The 17,303-nt window shown below is 33.2% G+C and overlaps 1 protein-coding gene across 1 annotated transcript; it reads right to left on the bottom strand.

Moving 5' to 3' along the window:
* Positions 1–2,982: 2,982 nt before the first annotated feature.
* On the bottom strand, positions 2,983–4,745 carry LOC120159094 (glucan endo-1,3-beta-glucosidase 7-like). Its single transcript, XM_039169763.1, has 3 exons — positions 4,688–4,745; positions 3,253–4,590; positions 2,983–3,058 (listed from the first exon to the last, which is right to left on the bottom strand). The coding sequence occupies exons 1-3, from the start codon at positions 4,743–4,745 to the stop codon at positions 3,024–3,026; spliced, it is 1,431 nt and encodes a 476-aa protein (XP_039025694.1). The 3' UTR covers positions 2,983–3,023.
* Between the last annotated feature and the right edge of the window lie 12,558 nt (positions 4,746–17,303).

A 17,303-nucleotide genomic window follows, 5' to 3' on the forward strand; every position in this document is an offset into this window, starting at 1 on the left:
TTTACGGATACGCGTTGCGATTTACGGATTATCGTTGCGATTTACGGATACGCGTTGCGATTTACGGATACGCATTGCGATTTACGGATACGCGTTGCGATTTACGGATACACGTTGCGGTTTACGGATACGCGTTGCGATTTACGGATACGCGTTGCGATATACGGATACGCATTGCGATTTACCCATACGCGTTGCGATTTACGGATACACGTTGCGATTTACGGATACGCGTTGCGATTTATTGTTCGCGTTGCGATTTTCATATTCGCGTTGCGATTATGGAAAATCGCAATGCGAATTTGTACTATCGCATCGCGATTTTCAAGAATCGCGTTGCGATTCTGGAAACTGATTTGCGATTATGGGGATCGCGTTGCGATTTTTATTTCGCGTTGCGATTTTGTTGGTCATTTTGGCAAATCCAAAAAAAGTTGGTTAAAATCGTATATTATAACTTTTTTTTGGTCACTGAGGCGATTTTCTCATTATAAAAATCATGCTAATAAACATTATAAGTTAAAATCATCGTAATCAAAATATGTTAATAAGTTACCAAAAGATAGAGCAATATTTCGATACATTCCAATCGGAGTATGTTAATTAGTTACAAAAAAATATCAAAAACTATTTTTATTCAATATATGAATTAGAAACACGACCCGACACGATTCAAAATAATAAAAAATTATTTTTATTCAATAAAAACATTGACTTAATTGAAAAAAAAATTATATATAGAGGGGTATTATTGTAATTATTTCTAAATATAAGGTAAAATTATATTTTTTTTCGGGTCGGTCCGGTTTTTTTCACCCTAAACCCGAACCCGACCGACCTGACCCGAATATCACACTTAAAAAAACCCGACCCGACTCGACCCGAACAAAATAAAGTTTCATCAGACCCGACCCGAAATAATAAAAAATTATTTTTATTTAATAAAAACAGTGACTTAGTCCGACCCGACCCGAATTATATATGTTTTCGGGTCGGTCCGTTTTTTACCCTAAACTCGAACCCGACCCTACTCGAATATCACACTTAAAAAAACCCACCCGACTCGACCCGAATATCACACTTAAAAAACCCGACCGACCCGAAAAAAATAAAGTTTCATCCGACCCGACCCGAATATATAAATTAGAAATCCAACCTGACCAGACCCGAAATAATAAAAAATTTATTTAATAAAAACAGTAACTTAATCAGACCCGACCGGAATTATATATTTTTCGGGTCGGTCCGATTTTTTTCACCCTAAACCCGAACTCGACCCGACCCGACCCGAATATCACACTTAAAAAAACCCGATCCGACCCGACAAAAATAAAGTTTCACCCGACCCGACCCGAATATATGAATTAGAAACCCGACCCGACCCGAAATAATAAAAAAATATTTTTATTCAATATATGAATAAGTTACCAAATGATTGATGAGGGTAGTATGGTCAAATTTCAATTCCCTCCAACAAGGAATTGAATTCCATCTATTTTTTGATAGAATTCACTTTCTCTCATTTGATGGAATTGAATTCCATCATGGATTTCAATTCCATTGAAAAACTTGAACCAAACATGAAAAAGTGATGAAATTGGATTCCAATTCCCACCAATTTCAAGGGATTCCATCTAATCAAACGCCACCTAAGTTTCCTCCATATAATTATAATTTATGGTCCACTTTTTAATAAAATATTTAAGGTTATATATAAATCTTATCATTTATTTTTCTTCTCATTTTTATTTTAATCACTAACATTTTAAAATTTTTAATTTAATCACTTAAATTTTGAGTTTCTCCTATTTTGATTACTCGACTGTTAACATTCAAATGGTGTATAGTGACATGACTTATTTTATTATCTCTTGTCATGAAATGGGTTATTTTATAAACATGTAAATTACATATTCTAAACTCTTTTACGTTGAAATACAAGATTTGACTTAAGAGCAATTAAAAATTATAATTGATGAGATAAATAATATTTTAAACGTCACATATAAAAAGTCATGTATATGAGTATATAACTTGAGATGATGTTTGATCGATAGAAAAATTATTATTCATGGACTACAATTCTTTAGTTGTATTTTAATTTTTATGTTTGGATTATTTAATTTAAAATTTTAAGATTGGATTATATTATACTTTTAAGTTTTATATTTATCTATGTAACTTTTTTAAAATTATTTGATTTGTAAAAGAAATTACAAAAATTTGTCTCAAATTATCTATAACTCGATCCGGTTGTTTTAGATACTTAACTTACATATATTCGAATTTATAAGTTCAAACACGAATAATTTTTTCAATTATCTAAAAGTACAAACACCTGACATATAATAATAGAACTGTAAACGAGCGGAGTCGAGCTCGAGTACTGGTGAGGTCAACTCGACTCGAAAACTCGCGAGACTAAAATTTTCAAGCCCGACTCGAACTCAAAACCATGAATTGAAGCTCGTAAAAGATCAAAATGAAATAAATCTTAAATTTAACTCGATTGAAGCCTCAAACTCGAACATAAACCTGAAATATATGAAAACCTTATACTCCATGTTTTTAAAATTAGCACGTAAATATTATAATAATTTATTTAAAAAAGTAAAATATTAATATATTATATTTTCGAGTTGCACACGAGCTTTTCGAGTTGATTATCAAGTAGTTTGTTTCAGCTTGTTAAGAACTTGAGTCGAGTCCATTCGAATCGAGTATTTATCGAGTTTTGACCGAATCAATCTTGAATAACTCACGATATGTTTAGCCTCATTTACCGCCGCCGTAGATAATAACCATCTCTACACATAAAAGTGTTGTTATCTCTATATTACTATATACTTTCATAAACATTCAACTAAAGCTATTAAAGCACATTATGTAAGATTTAAACATATTATTAAATGCATAACGTTTTACTATCAATCTATTACCATTTGATAATTTGATTTTAGCAAATAAAATTATTTACATAAAATAGAAATTCACCAAATCTCTTCCCCTTTGCTTCTCCAACTTTAATACCCTGTGGGATATTGACAGTTCCCAAATACTGCCAATTAAAGGTCATGAAAAAAACGCATTAGTTTAGGAAAATTAATACTCCATTTGATATTTAGTTTAATACAATATATTATATATAAGATTTAAATTCTAATAATTTAACAATTAAAATTAATTATATAAGTTTAATTTATGTAATATGTGTATAAAAAATTACTCTAAATTTAGACATAATTAACTTACGTGGAGGTTGCATGGACACATAAGCCGCACCGTGAAAATCGCACGAGCCACTCACACGTGCCTTCTTTTGATAGTAACTATTGAAGGCATACGAGGCATGTGCTTCGAGAGAATCAGGATTAAAACATGAACCGTCCGATTGAATTGGGCCGCAGTCGGCTCCTCCCTCACCACAAGCATAATCCAACGCCGCCTGCAGCTCCTGCCGGTCGGCATTAGGGTTGGCCAAGCACCATGTCTGCCCTGCTCTCTTTGTCACTCCGCCTCTGGATCGATTCCTGTTATTCGTTGACGGTGGTCGGTTTCCACTTTTTCCGATGTTCATTGGTGGAGGGAAACTAACATTTAACCCTTGTTTTGAGAATGCTATGTTATATACCCTTTGCATATTGGGGTAAAATAACCCATAGTTTCTTTCCGATGTGGGACCTGGCTTTTGATTCTCGTTAAACAAAGCAAATATGTAAACGTTAAGTGGATCCTTTGGTCTCAAAGGGGTACCCTTTCCGCTCAATACTCTTCGTATTAAGTTACCATTATACGTCGCCGCATTAGCCTGGCTTGCACCGGTTTCAGCCACGTCCCCGGCCGAAGGCCACCCTGTCTCCGTCACCACCACCTTCATGTCATCAAATTTAAGAGCCGACAAGGCGGCGGAAACGGCGTCGAGCTGAGAATCGAAGAGGCTGTTGTATTTAACCCCGTTACCGGAATCAACCACCCCTGGATTTTGTTTAAACAAAGCGTAATCGAGTGAGATTTGGTTCGAGTTACCTTCGTATGCGAAAAAAGGATAAATATTAACCATAAGGTACGACCCGGTCTGTTTCAAGAAATCCAACATGCGTTTAATGGCAACGTCCACTAGTTCCTGTTTGAATGAACCGGCCGACGAAGGGTAAGAGTTCTCCAAGCAAGTCATAGCTATAGGGGACGAGACTTTGATGTTTGAATCCAAATTGAATTTAACAAGTGAGGCCTGGATGGCTTTCATGGCGGGCACGAGGACTTTTGTCTCGTCGGTGACGTTGGCCGCGATAATTTCGTTACCGATAGCTATGGCTTCTATCTTTGTGGCGGGATAGTACTTTGAGATGCTGGTTTGAACCCAATTGTCCGCAAACGACTGATCGCCGGCGGCCGAGGCGAGCTTCTCGTTAGGAAGACAGACAACTACGCTGATCCCCGTGTTTGCCAACGCCGATAAGACCGCCGGATCGGTGTCGAAAATCTTCACTTTCGTTACGCCCTGAGACTTCAACAGTTGCACGACTTTGTCCGGTGATGGCAAGTTGTTCGCCACTCGACCATAGTTAATTCCAACCGAACCAGCTGCATCTGCCATGACAAAACAAAATCAAACCTTGAGTTGTTCAGGTTCGAATTCAGACAAAAAAACAAAAGTGTGGGTTTTAAGTTATATATATATATATACCTGAAACAGCAAGGGCTGAAAGGAAAAGAATGAGAAAGGAGAAAGCTTGGGAGGTCATGATCAAATTATATTTGATAAGAGAATGGATATCAACTTAGTTATATTTATAGAGTAGGGTTAGTGGGAAAAGAGGAGTGTTTTAAGGTTGAAATCTAATGCAAGCCACCAACCCAACACTTTTCTCGATACTATTTTTAGGTTACTTTTATATGGATCCACATACTGTTTCTTATTTAGTTTTTACATTAATCATGCTATTTGAGATAATCATATTTATAAATAATAATCGTTAAATTAATATTCAATAATAACGAAAAATATATATAAAAATTCATCGACGATACAATGTGAATTGAAGATGATGATGATCAGTTGAGGTGACAACTAATTTTTGTTTAGTTTTATTATTGACGTAAGCTTCAATGGGATGAATATTATTGTGGTAGGGAAATGAAATGTTTTGCTGTTCAGAGTTAACTCTATTTGCCTATCTTCATTCTCAATAACCCAATCCTCTAGGTGGGTGAGGTAAACAATATTCAATCTTTATATAAAAAAAGAACATTTGATTTTAGTATGTATTTCGAAATCATTTACAAAGGATTATTTAATTGATTAAATACTCCTTAATAATCTAACCAAAATTAAGATTAGGGTATAAAAATGTAGGATAGGGTATAATTGCAAGTGAAGGCATTAGTAGGATAGGAGGATAATATCATGATATATTGCCCACCCCATTACTATTTTAATTAATTTATTTAATTTTTGTAGGGCTTATTAGTAGAATGTATTTTTTTAATTTGTGATGAATGATAAATAAATAAATAAATAAATACTGTTGCTAAAAATGTCTAATTTCTCTTAAAAGAGAATTTAATACCGGAGAGCTAAGCAAAGAGTAAGGAAGCAATTTGCTTCGGTTGTTTGAGTTTTGAATGCTTCAATAAGTGGTCTTAAGGCGTAAGAAAATATTCCTATAATGGCGTTTTGCTATTGGGTCATTAAAGAAAGGGATATTTGCAATAGACAACCCTGAACCTATTGAAAGCTTTTATTAGACCCATTTGATTTGCTGGCCTTATCACATCAACCCCTTCTTGTAAGAGGAGGAAAATTGAAGTTCTCACGTATGACCATGGGTGGAACAAGGGGAGGGCAACGAGAGCTTTCACCCCGTCAATTATATTTTTAATTATTAATTAATATAAAATATATATTTTTAAAAATAAATAAAGAAAAATTTATTATTCTTTACTCAGTTGAAAAAATTATATTTATAAAAATAAAAAATTATTTTAATTTCTCACTATAATAAATTTTTAGTTCCGTCCCTGCATACGACCTTGCTTGTTTTCATACAATGGATCAAAACTTAAAAAGAGAAAATTAGTTTATCATAAATTCCAAAAGGAAATCATGAAACAAGTTATGATAAATATAAAAGAAATTGGGGGAATACAAATGATAACTTAAACATTTAAGAAAAAGAAAGATAAGAATACATTGCTTTTTAATTTTGACTACAGTTTAGTTAAATACAAGTTTTTGTCAATATGTAATAGGTTCATAGCTTTGGTGCAGAGGTTGAGAGTTTACCATTTAAATTAATTATTTAAGTTTAAATTTCTTTAATGTCAAATTTTAAATCGTTTGTTTTAAAATAATAGATCATACATGTTTTCGTCCGGATAAATTTTTCATTTTTTAACTTTGTTTTTATTTTATTTTAATTATTTTTATTTTAAATATAATGTTTTCTAAATATAGAATTATATATATATATAAGATAAAATATCATCTATTATATTATAAATAGTTTTGAAAATATTATGTAGTACATATTATATAATTTTGAAAAATAGTGTGAAAATAATATATAGTATTTATTGTATAGTTTTGAAAATAATTTTGGAAAATAGTTTTAAAAATAATTTTGAAAATAGTATACAAATATACAATATATATCTTAAAAATAGTATATAGTTTATACTTCGGAAATAATAGATATTATATAGTTTATATATTTTTTATTTCTATGTTATCTTTATTTTATTATTATTATTATTATTAATTTTATTCATTTAATTGCACGATCATTCTGATTTAAGGTCGAGTTCCAAGTCTAGTTGAGGATATTAAGTCAAGCTCTAATGGGAAAGGCCTGCATGATAACCCAATAGAAGCCCAAGTTCATAAGCCCTCGTGAAGCCAGATGACATCTAGGGTATCATCAACTAGTAGATCAAGAAGGAAACGGATAGTCCAGATCGCATAAAGATTATGGATTCTAATAAACCCTAAGTTATCTCCAGCGCTGCTTCACTAGATCCATTGGATCTGACCCAATCCAACTGTTTAGAGTAAAGATCAAACTAGGGTTTTACAACTCCAGGTGAAAACATGCGCAACCAAGGGATAACCGTTGGATATAACCTAACTCAACGGTTTAGATCAGAAGTGGGTTAGGGTTTTATCATAACCCTAAAGAGCAGATCACGCAATCATATCCTGACCATTGGATCTAACAACCCATATTCATCTAAATTTAGGGTTTTACCCCTTGTTGTTGCCGCCAGAGACCACTACAGTTGGATTTGATCTAATCTAACGGTTCACATGATACCAAGAGATCCAACCATCGATTCATCCGTGCGTCTGATGTACGCGCCAACTTCAAAATGCTCCAAACACTGACGGTGACATCTCCATACTCCACGTGCTTAGATTTGATCCCCATAGATTTGATTTTGTAATGATAGAGGACATGAGAGAACTGACATGTCCCCTCTGCCACCACCGTCAAGATAATGATCGATTCTCCTCGGCAAACAAAAGAAGAATAGAAAAATAAGAATAAAAAGAGCTTAGGGATTTTCAATTGTAACCTTTTCTGTAAATGAGTATAAAAACCCCAAGAACAAAAATGTAAAGAGAGTTTTTTGGCAACCCATGAAATCGAAAAACAATACTTTGAAGGTATTTCTCTTTTTTCAGTTTTATTCTCTAATTGCATAGATCGAAAACAAATAAAAAGGGGTAGAAGGGCGGTTTTACCTTTTGTTTTAGGGCTTTTATCGTCGGAATCAACGTCATCAGAGTCTAGAGGCTTAGGGGTCTTCCTTTTAGAGCCATAAAAACCTTTGGATGTTCAGTTTAAGGTTTGGTTTAAGTAATAAAAGGAAGATGGTAGAGCTGGGTATACGGATTACCCGCCCGTTTAGCCCACGGGTTTTGACGGTGCAGGCTTAAATGGAGCGGTTTAAAAAGCCCGCATTCATAAATGGTTTTGAATTTTAAGGCCCGCGGCCCGTTCATTTAACCCACGGGCTTACCCACGGCCTGTTAAATAACAACAATTTTAAATACTTTAAATGCAATAAAAAATAATGTTCTAACTTTCCACACCTTTAAAAATGATCCAGCAACTTGAAAAAGGAAGGTAGCACCGTCAAAATAATAATATTTAAATTTTATTTTAAATAGCCGAAAATTATTATAAAATAATTTTTTTAATTTTTTAATCATTAATATATATATATATATATATATATATATATATATACATAATTACTTAAACTCAAATAAAAGAAACAATATTCACTTATATCACCAAATTGAAAAACAAATAAAACAATAATCACAATATACTTTTATAAAACACGATTATTCAAGACTATAATATGAAGACACAGAAGTGTCTGCAAGCATAAAATCAAACATAAAAATTCAACAAAGTCAAACATTATACAAATCTAACAAGAAAGTTGTCAAGTGGTCCTAATAATTGTATTTTATGGATACTTTAGAGAAAGACTAAAACATAATATGAAAATATAAAATAAAATACTTACAGTATAAGAGTAAATTTGAAAGATATGGTTATATTAAAATTGATAAAATATAAGTCATTAATTTGTTAAAATATATTTATTTTGTAAAAGCCTTTAAAACTCTTTAAAAGTTGAAAATTATGTTTTCAATTTTTCTTTTACTTTTCTTTCTTATTTTTAATCCAAATATTACGTGTCATGTGATATATTATTAGAATATCACGTGACTTTTTATAATTAAAGAACGAAATGGATAACATACTTCATGAAAAAAAAATAAAAGGTCAAAATTAAATAAAAAAATCTTTAAATACCAAAATGATAATGATGTAAATTTTATATGTCTAAAATACTATATAAATCTTTTAATTTTTATTTTTTAAAATGAAGAATAATTTGATACATTGTAAATGAAAAAAATATCAAGCAGTGGTAGAATTATGATAAACGCCCTAATAAATTTAAGAACTACAATGGTTATAAGTAACATCATATTTATAGGTAATTATTTTATTTTTCTATAAAATTCTTTAAGTTTATTTTCTCTAAAATTTTATAAATTTTAAATTAAGTGGGCTATTGATGGCTTTACGGGCTACCCGCGGTTATACCCATTAAACCTACGGATTTAACGATCCGGGCTAAAAAGCCCGTAATTTAAACGAGCTTTATTTTTTAGGCCCGAAGCCTGCACGAGCTGTGGGTTAAACGGGTAGCCCACGGGCCTTAGCCTATATACCTAACTCTAGAAGATGGGGTTTTCTAGAGTGTTTAAGGAAACATAATGGCTTTAGGGTTTATTGGAGGTAGAAACATGAGTGTCATAGTGGGTTTTGGTTTGATTGTAGGCTCTGTTTGGGGTTTTTTTTTACCTAGGATCTAGATAGAGATAAAAAAATGAAGATTTTAGAGGACTTTGGGTCAAGTTTAGGTGTTGTTTGAGTTTCCCAAACACCGGAGAAGAGAGGAACCATTGATAGACGATGGTTATTTTCTGTTTTTGGAAATTTTGGCCTTCAGTCGAGAGATGAGAGGTTTCGAGAGAAAAAAATAAAAAAAAAGAAGGTTGAAAAAGAGGCTAGAGTTAAGAAAATTACTAGATTTAGCAAAAAAATAGGGTTTTATATAAAAACTTTTAGAAAATTTTGCTTAGACCACTGTAGGTTTAGCTTGTTTTTGTAAAATGATCCCTATCTTCGTTGATTTTGTGCAATAATTGAAATGCATAGGTCCCGATTGCGTGATTTCTCAAATTTATGTTAGTTTAAAGTAAATAGAAAATTTTTCTTTTAGATCATCGTAATTTTAGCGTGTTTTTGAAAAGTCATCCTTCGATCTTTTGATTACATTTAATGTTTCGTATGTATGAACTCTATTTGTGTGATTTCTCAATTTTTGTTAGTTTAAAACAAGAAGAAAAATTGTTCTTTAGTCCCTTAGATTTACCCGTGTATTTGCATCTTAGTCATCAATCTCTAGATTTTTGGATTATTTTGGTTTTGGTTTGAAGCACTGATTTGGCTATTTCCCCTTTAGTTTTTTAGACACATTAGATTAGAAATAAATTGAAATTATTGTCATTAGATCCATGTAGTTTTAACTTAGTTCTGATTTAATCAATTAATTTTATTTGCTTAATACCCATGTTCATTTTAATTTATTAAGTAATAATTTGACTCATGTGCTATGATTTTCATATTAATGGTGAAATGTCATTCGATTAGGTAATAATGACCACTATTTTTTTATGCTCGTAGTCATTTCCGATATTGGACTTGCTGATGAACTCCGAGGTTCATCGAGATGCCTTACTGAAGGTACTCAATCAGATATTTTTCCATGAGAATATATCCGTAAACAAGCTCGATCAAATTCTGGGTCATATTACTGCTGGAAAATTACTTCACTTTTTCTAATGATGAAATCCCTGAAGGTAAAATGGGATCTGTGAAAGCTTTGAATATAACCACTTACTGCCATGGTCATGTCTTACAAGGAGTCCTTATTGAAAATGGGCCTGAATGTGATGCCTTTGGCCACGCTGCAAAGATTACCCATAGATAGGTCACACATGAAGGCTTACCATAATGTTTTAGGGCATTTTATGGAACTCAAAAGGATGTAATGGGAAAAATTGAGGTACCTTTATAGAGCTTACAATCTATAATGTTTATTTTATGGTAATGGACATCCATCCGACCTACAATTGCTTGTTGGGAAGGCTATGGATCCATTATGTAGGGGTAATCCCTTCAACTCTACATCAAAAATTGAAGTTTGCTATTGATGGGCAACTAGTTAGTCTTGAAGCCGAAGAGGAAATTATCGCTTCTGTGATGACTGATGCCCCATATATTGAAACCAATGAAGATACATTGGAATGTTCATTTCGAGCTTTAGAGTTTATAATGCAATTTTTATTGCTGAAGGGAGTAAGATGGCACGCCCCAGGTTATATCACATCATCATTTATTATGTTACTTTGATATTTTAGTTTGGGTAGGTCTACTTAATTAGTAATTAAGATCTGTCGATCGTTTGTCAATGACTGATTTCCATACTAAAAAAAGGTTATTTTGACCCAAAATTAAATATTAAGAGTTAAAATGATTTAAAAAATAAACGTTAGAGAGAGTTTTGACATATTCTGTTAAAGAATATTTTATTGATGTGCTTTGAAGAAAGTAAAAAATGCCATGATTAAACTTATTGAATTCATTTACATTACACGAACCAAGTGGCCTCCATGGTAAAGGAATCATTGTTATTCCTTGAGGGCGGGGGTTCGAGCACCATAGAAGCCAAGGGTGTGAGCCTTCAATATCAAAAGGTTGATTCTTATCTTTGAATCTTTGAACAGATACTACCTTGTACTTATCTCAGATTAATCAAAAAATAAATAAATTCACTTACATTAAGATCAAATTGATAAAATTTGTAAGTGATGAAGACTAAATATATAATTATACAAAGTTATTTAATGGCCACCTCAATATTTCCTTTAAAAGTTGCAATAAATGACCTTATTGATAATATTTAAATAATTATGTGACCTACCCTAAAAAATAGTTATGTGATATGATTGAAAAGAAATTAATTAGTAGTCAAAATTAACCACATCTATAATTTAATGACTATACGGAAAGTTTACCGATAATAATAATAATAATACCCGAAACTCTATTTTAACTTTGGAGTAAAATACATAAAAGAAAAAACTATGGAGTAAAGTATATATTGGAAAGTTAAGGCCAATTTGAATGGCAAACCCAGATATAGTTTGGGTTAAGGATTAGTCTTCCTTTCATGTTTATCTATTTAGGGGACAAGTAAGATGCACTTATGTATTCATATTCGTCCCAAAAGAAAAGAAATAGAGGTCATATACTATTTTTAAAAAATAATATTCTTAAAATATTTTATAATAAGATAAAATTATAAAATATTAATATTTTATACAGCACAATTGTTTTCATATAAAATAAAAAATTCTAAACATATAGAATTAAGTTTTTTTTCATTGAATTTTCTTCACGTACATGTAGGAAAAATAATTTTTGTTAGGTTAATAGATTTTTCAAAATATGTGGCCTCCAAATTTCGAGACCATGTGACGTATCACCAGTTACACCTTGTTAATGGACGAGCATGTATGTATTTGTCTTTTTTATATAAACGCCGCTAAAGTACTAATATGTCACAGTATTTTGTATAAAAATACCACTAAAGTTACCATGTTGTAATGTTTGGAATGTAAATGCCACTATTTAAAGTTAGTGGCATTTACTCTCAAAACGTCGTTGTGGAACAGATTTGCTGTAGTGACATGAGATAGCAAAAGAGTTTTTCGTATCGCTTAAGCAAAGTCTTGCGTTCGAGTCTTTATGTATGTAAAAAAAATTCACTAGGAGACTCACCCACCAAAGTTAAGTGTACAACGTGGGTTGGTCCGAATTAATTAGGGTGAAACTTTGAAATCGATAGGATGACAAAAAAGAAGTTTTCTACTTTCACATTGTTCAAGTCTCTACTAATGCATGATTGATGAGTGTTCATAATCGTCAAATTTTGCTCGTTAATTCTTCAGTTTTGTGGAATTATTGATGCTAAATTGGTCATGTTATGTTTGTTTTTGTGCAGGTCCTTATTTTCTAGAATTAGTGACAAAACGGGCACATTCTGTATTTTTTTATTATTTGGTCACGGCTAGAGACATGGGCACGACTCTGGGCACGACACGGTCTGACGTGGCAGTTTCTTGAAGGTTCAGTCAGCGACGGTTTTTAGAAGACTTCCTCCACACGCCTTCTAGAAGATTGACGAGCAGAGTTGCATTAGGAGACTAGTTTAATTTTGAATTTAAATTAAAAAATGATTATCATTAGGATTATTTTGTTTTATTTTCTTGTTTATCCTTAGGTTTTGAGAGGCTATAAATACCCACTTGGGGTAACCCTTAACTCATTACTCAAATTACATTTTTCTTTTCTCTCTGGTTTTTTATAGAAGTTTTCTCTTTTTACTTTTCAAGTTCTTTTCATTTTTCTTTTATTTTCAAGTTTTGTTTTTAAAATGCTAAGTATGACTTTTGTCATGCTTAGCTAAATTTTTCATAAGCCGAGAGCTGACGCGATGACTCAATTCCAACGGGAGAATTGAAACAGGCCCTTAATATCTTCGGAATATCTCTCTCAATCTCTGCTTATTTTTCAAATCAAAATAGTTTTCAAAATCAAAGATCGACTTTGTCAAGTGGTTGTTGCGATTAAATGTGTGGGAGGAAGATTTGGCTTATAGAAAGCAAATTCGACTTCCTGGTAACATACTTGGCGAGATGGCTTCGCCAAGAGGGAATTGAGATCGGAATTGACATTTATTGAAGCAACAATCCGAGTCGGTCGATACGAACTTAAACGGTAATTGATCTACGACAATTGATGTTGATAATATCAATTCCCGAAGCCAGAATCAAAGGTTGCTTTGGGTATTCGGTATACAAGATAGAGTCACGGGGATAGCCCTTGTACGCAAAGTAACCGACGTGAATCCCGAAGAGAAAATCTTATTCGATGATCTAAAGGAAATTGAGTCAAAGCGAAGCTTGAGGCTATTTTTACCGTATTTATTCACAAACTTTATTCTCTTATTTTTTATTTAATCGCTTTTACTATTTAAATCTCATTTTTCCAAACCCCACATTTTACTATTTTTCGCCTGGTTAAAACCAAGGTATGTTCGCAATACCCTGTAAAATTGGTAAAGTTAGGATTAAGCGAGCCATATGCGATCTAGGTTCCTCTATCAATATAATGCCTCTCTCCGTCTATAATTTAGTTTCCACCGAGCCTTTGAAGGAGACGAGAGTTACACTTCAGCTCGTAGACAAATCAATTATTCATCCTGAAGGACTCATAGAAAATGTTTTAATAGAGGTAAAAGACTTAATTATTCATCATGGAAAGTGATCATAGCCACATTGGTTCTGAAATCCTCCTCGGTCGTCCTTTTCTGAGCACGAAAAATACAAAAATTGTCATTCGAAGCGGTATTCTTACTATGGAGTTCGGCGGTGAGATCGTAAAATTTAATGTTTATAAAGAAATGAGATATCCGGATAACGTGCATAGTATTAATTTTGTTGGTGTTACTGAGCTTGTTGATGATGAATCTAACTTTGTTGATAATTTATATAGGAAATCGAATGATAAAAAAGATAACATAATGGAGTTGAAAAATATTTCAATTGTTGATTCAAATTTGATCTTAACTCCTTTAAAAACTAAAGATTTATCTTCCCTTTTGCAGGCACCAAAAATTAAGTCGAAATCGTCGAAGAATCGTTTGAAGAAATCATTTTTTTGGTAAAAAAGATGTTTTGACGGCCATTCTTTTCGACAATATTTTAAAATTGAGAAATATACGAAGAAATCTTTATGAGAAGTTTTGAGTTTCTCATAAGAAATTTCTTAGTTGGAAAAAGCGAATGAAGTGGAAGTGTCTATCACGGAACTTGTAGTCTGAATCAGGTAGTCGAGCTAACGACGTTAAACAAAAGCGCTTCATGGGAGGTAACCCATTGTTTTTAATTCCATTATATTTTTTTTATTTTTTATTTCGATCGAGCATGTTTTATTTAATTTTTATTTGTATTTTGCAGGAATCGAATATTTTTATTCAAACTTAAATGACGAGAAATTATGAAATTATGATTCGAACAATGCTAATTTCGGAGTCTATTGAGCAGTGCATAATCGAACAGAGCAGGAATGAAGAAGCCCCCAGCCGTACGCACCGTTTTTCTAAACGGCACACGTTAGCAAAACCCATGGAGGGGCTCGACGCACGTTAGGCAAACCCAAAAAAAATATTCTCCCCCCAATTTGATTCCTCTGTCGCCCCACCTCTCAATCCCTTCTCCGCTTCCCCTTTCATTACGCCATGGACCCCACCATTCTATCATTAAAAAAACAAAACTCATTTGACTCATATTCAAACTCTCCCCTCTCCTACACACGACAGTACCAAATTAAACACAATTCAAGCAAAATTATTCCCTTCATATTCTCCATAATAGAACTCTCATCCCCTCCCAACACATGAACCCATCGCCCCTCTTTCGACTCACCACTGGCGGAATCAACGAAGAACTCTTCTTGTTCTAACGTCTTCACGACCACCCCCTTTCAACCCCTCCATCCACGATGGTGCGCACTAGGAACCAACAACACAATGATACAGAGGCCAACACCAAACACTCCGACCACATCGTCCCGGATTTAGCATTGTTCGCATTCACCGCCTTTCTCCTGTTCGATGCATTCGACGATTTAGAAAATACTACGGAGGTAAATTCTGATCCTATTTCTATTCAACTATTACTCATCCGGTTTATGGTTTTACAGAGGATTTCAAAGCCGATTTTCCACCGATGACACAACCTGACCATGCTTCCAGTTCACGACATTAAATCGGGCAGCCCACTTCACTGTCCTAGTGGCTCTCACCGCGATTGTGGCCATGACCGTGGTCGACATTAAATCCGGGGAGTATTTTATTCCTTCTCTTGCACTTTAGTTTTACGTTTTGAGGCAAAACACTTTAACCGATGGGGAGTAGAGTGTAGATGGAATTTCCTTTTTGCTTATCTTTTATGTTTCGATACTAGTATGTGTTGGTTGGATTTGTCATAAATTTCACTGATTGTCTTTGTCTTGTTGAATATTGTTTGGAATGTTATGCTTGTTTGGGAACACATAATTGTTTAGGTTAGGATGTTCTTGATAGCGAATAGCATGAATTATGATAAGTTGGTGTTTTTATGATATTCCATGACTTTGTTGGTTGAAATGTGATTAGCTCAATGCATGAAACAATTTGGTGAGATTTGAGCCTTTACGAGCATATCATTTTCGCTCTCATTTTGTTGGATTGAGTGTGTCTAATTTGGCATTGGTATTCTAGAACCTGCATGTTAAATACTGTCAAGATTACACATGAATATGATGCTTAAAGATGATTTGGGCACCTTAGGATTAACCATTCGGTTTCCCCACTAAATTGTCTACCCATGCATTTTCCCCTTAGTTAACCACTTTTGAGCATATTCCTACTTCTTTGTCTTTACCATATTTACAAAACCGAGCCTTTTTATTTTATCATTTTTTTCTACCATTTTCAGGGCAAGTGAGTAGTTATCCGATGTATGCTCCATGAAAAAATAGAAAAAGAAAAAAAGGGAAGGAACAACATTTCGAAAAAAAAAAGAAAAAATGGAAAAAGAAGCTGTTCAAAAAAAGGAGAAAAAAAAGACGTGAAAAAAGGGAAAACAAAACAACAACATAGAGAATAAAAAATGCATTTCGAAAAGAAATTTGTTGTCTTTTTATCTTGTTGTGCTTAATGCTTTGATGGAGTTGAGTTCATTATTTGCTAGTTCCTTGCCTTGAATATTTAACCATATATTTAGTCTTTTCCCCACATTTACCTAAGCCCCGTTACAACCAATAAAAGACCCTTTGATTTATGCATCATGCTCTCATTATTAGTGGAAATTTGATTTACTTGCAGGCCTATGGTAATATCGTGTCAATTCTGACATTGAGCATTTCTTTACCCCCAAACACATTGAGTGATTTGAGTGAATCCCGGTAAGGTGTTGCTTTATAAGCATAGAGATTGATGAATGAATGGATATTGCAATTGCACTTGACTTGTTCCAATTAGTGATATTCAATGGATTGATGTCTTGACTTGAATATTTCTTGTGGTCTCTGCCTTCCTTTCCTTAAATGTGAAACTTGACAAAGAACGATAAATGGTGTTTTTGATTAATTTGATTAATCGTACTTGAGGACAAGCATGAGATAAATGAGGGGGAATTTGATGAGTGTTCAGAATCGTCAAACTTTGCTTTCTTCGGTTTTATGGAATTATTGCTGCTAAATTGGTCGTGTTATGTTTGTTTTCGTGCAGGTCTTTACTTCCCAGATTTAGTGACAAAACGGGCGCATTCTGCATTTTTTTATTATTTGGTCATGGATGGAGACATGGGCACGATTCTGGGCACGACACGGTCTGACGTGGCAGTTTCTAGAAGGTCCAGTCAGCGACGGTTTCTAGAAGACTTCCTCCGCACGCCTTCTGGAAGATTGACGAGCATAGTTGCATTAGGAGACTAGTTTAAGTTTGAATTTAAATTAAAAAAGAATTATCTTTAGGATTATTTTATTTTATTTTCTTATTTATCCTTAGGCTTTGAGAGGCTATAAATACCCACTTGGGGT

The sequence above is a fragment of the Hibiscus syriacus genome, unplaced genomic scaffold, assembly GCF_006381635.1.
Source record: "Hibiscus syriacus cultivar Baekdansim isolate YM2019G1 unplaced genomic scaffold, ASM638163v2 tig00111342_pilon, whole genome shotgun sequence".
Lineage (NCBI taxonomy): Eukaryota > Viridiplantae > Streptophyta > Magnoliopsida > Malvales > Malvaceae > Hibiscus > Hibiscus syriacus.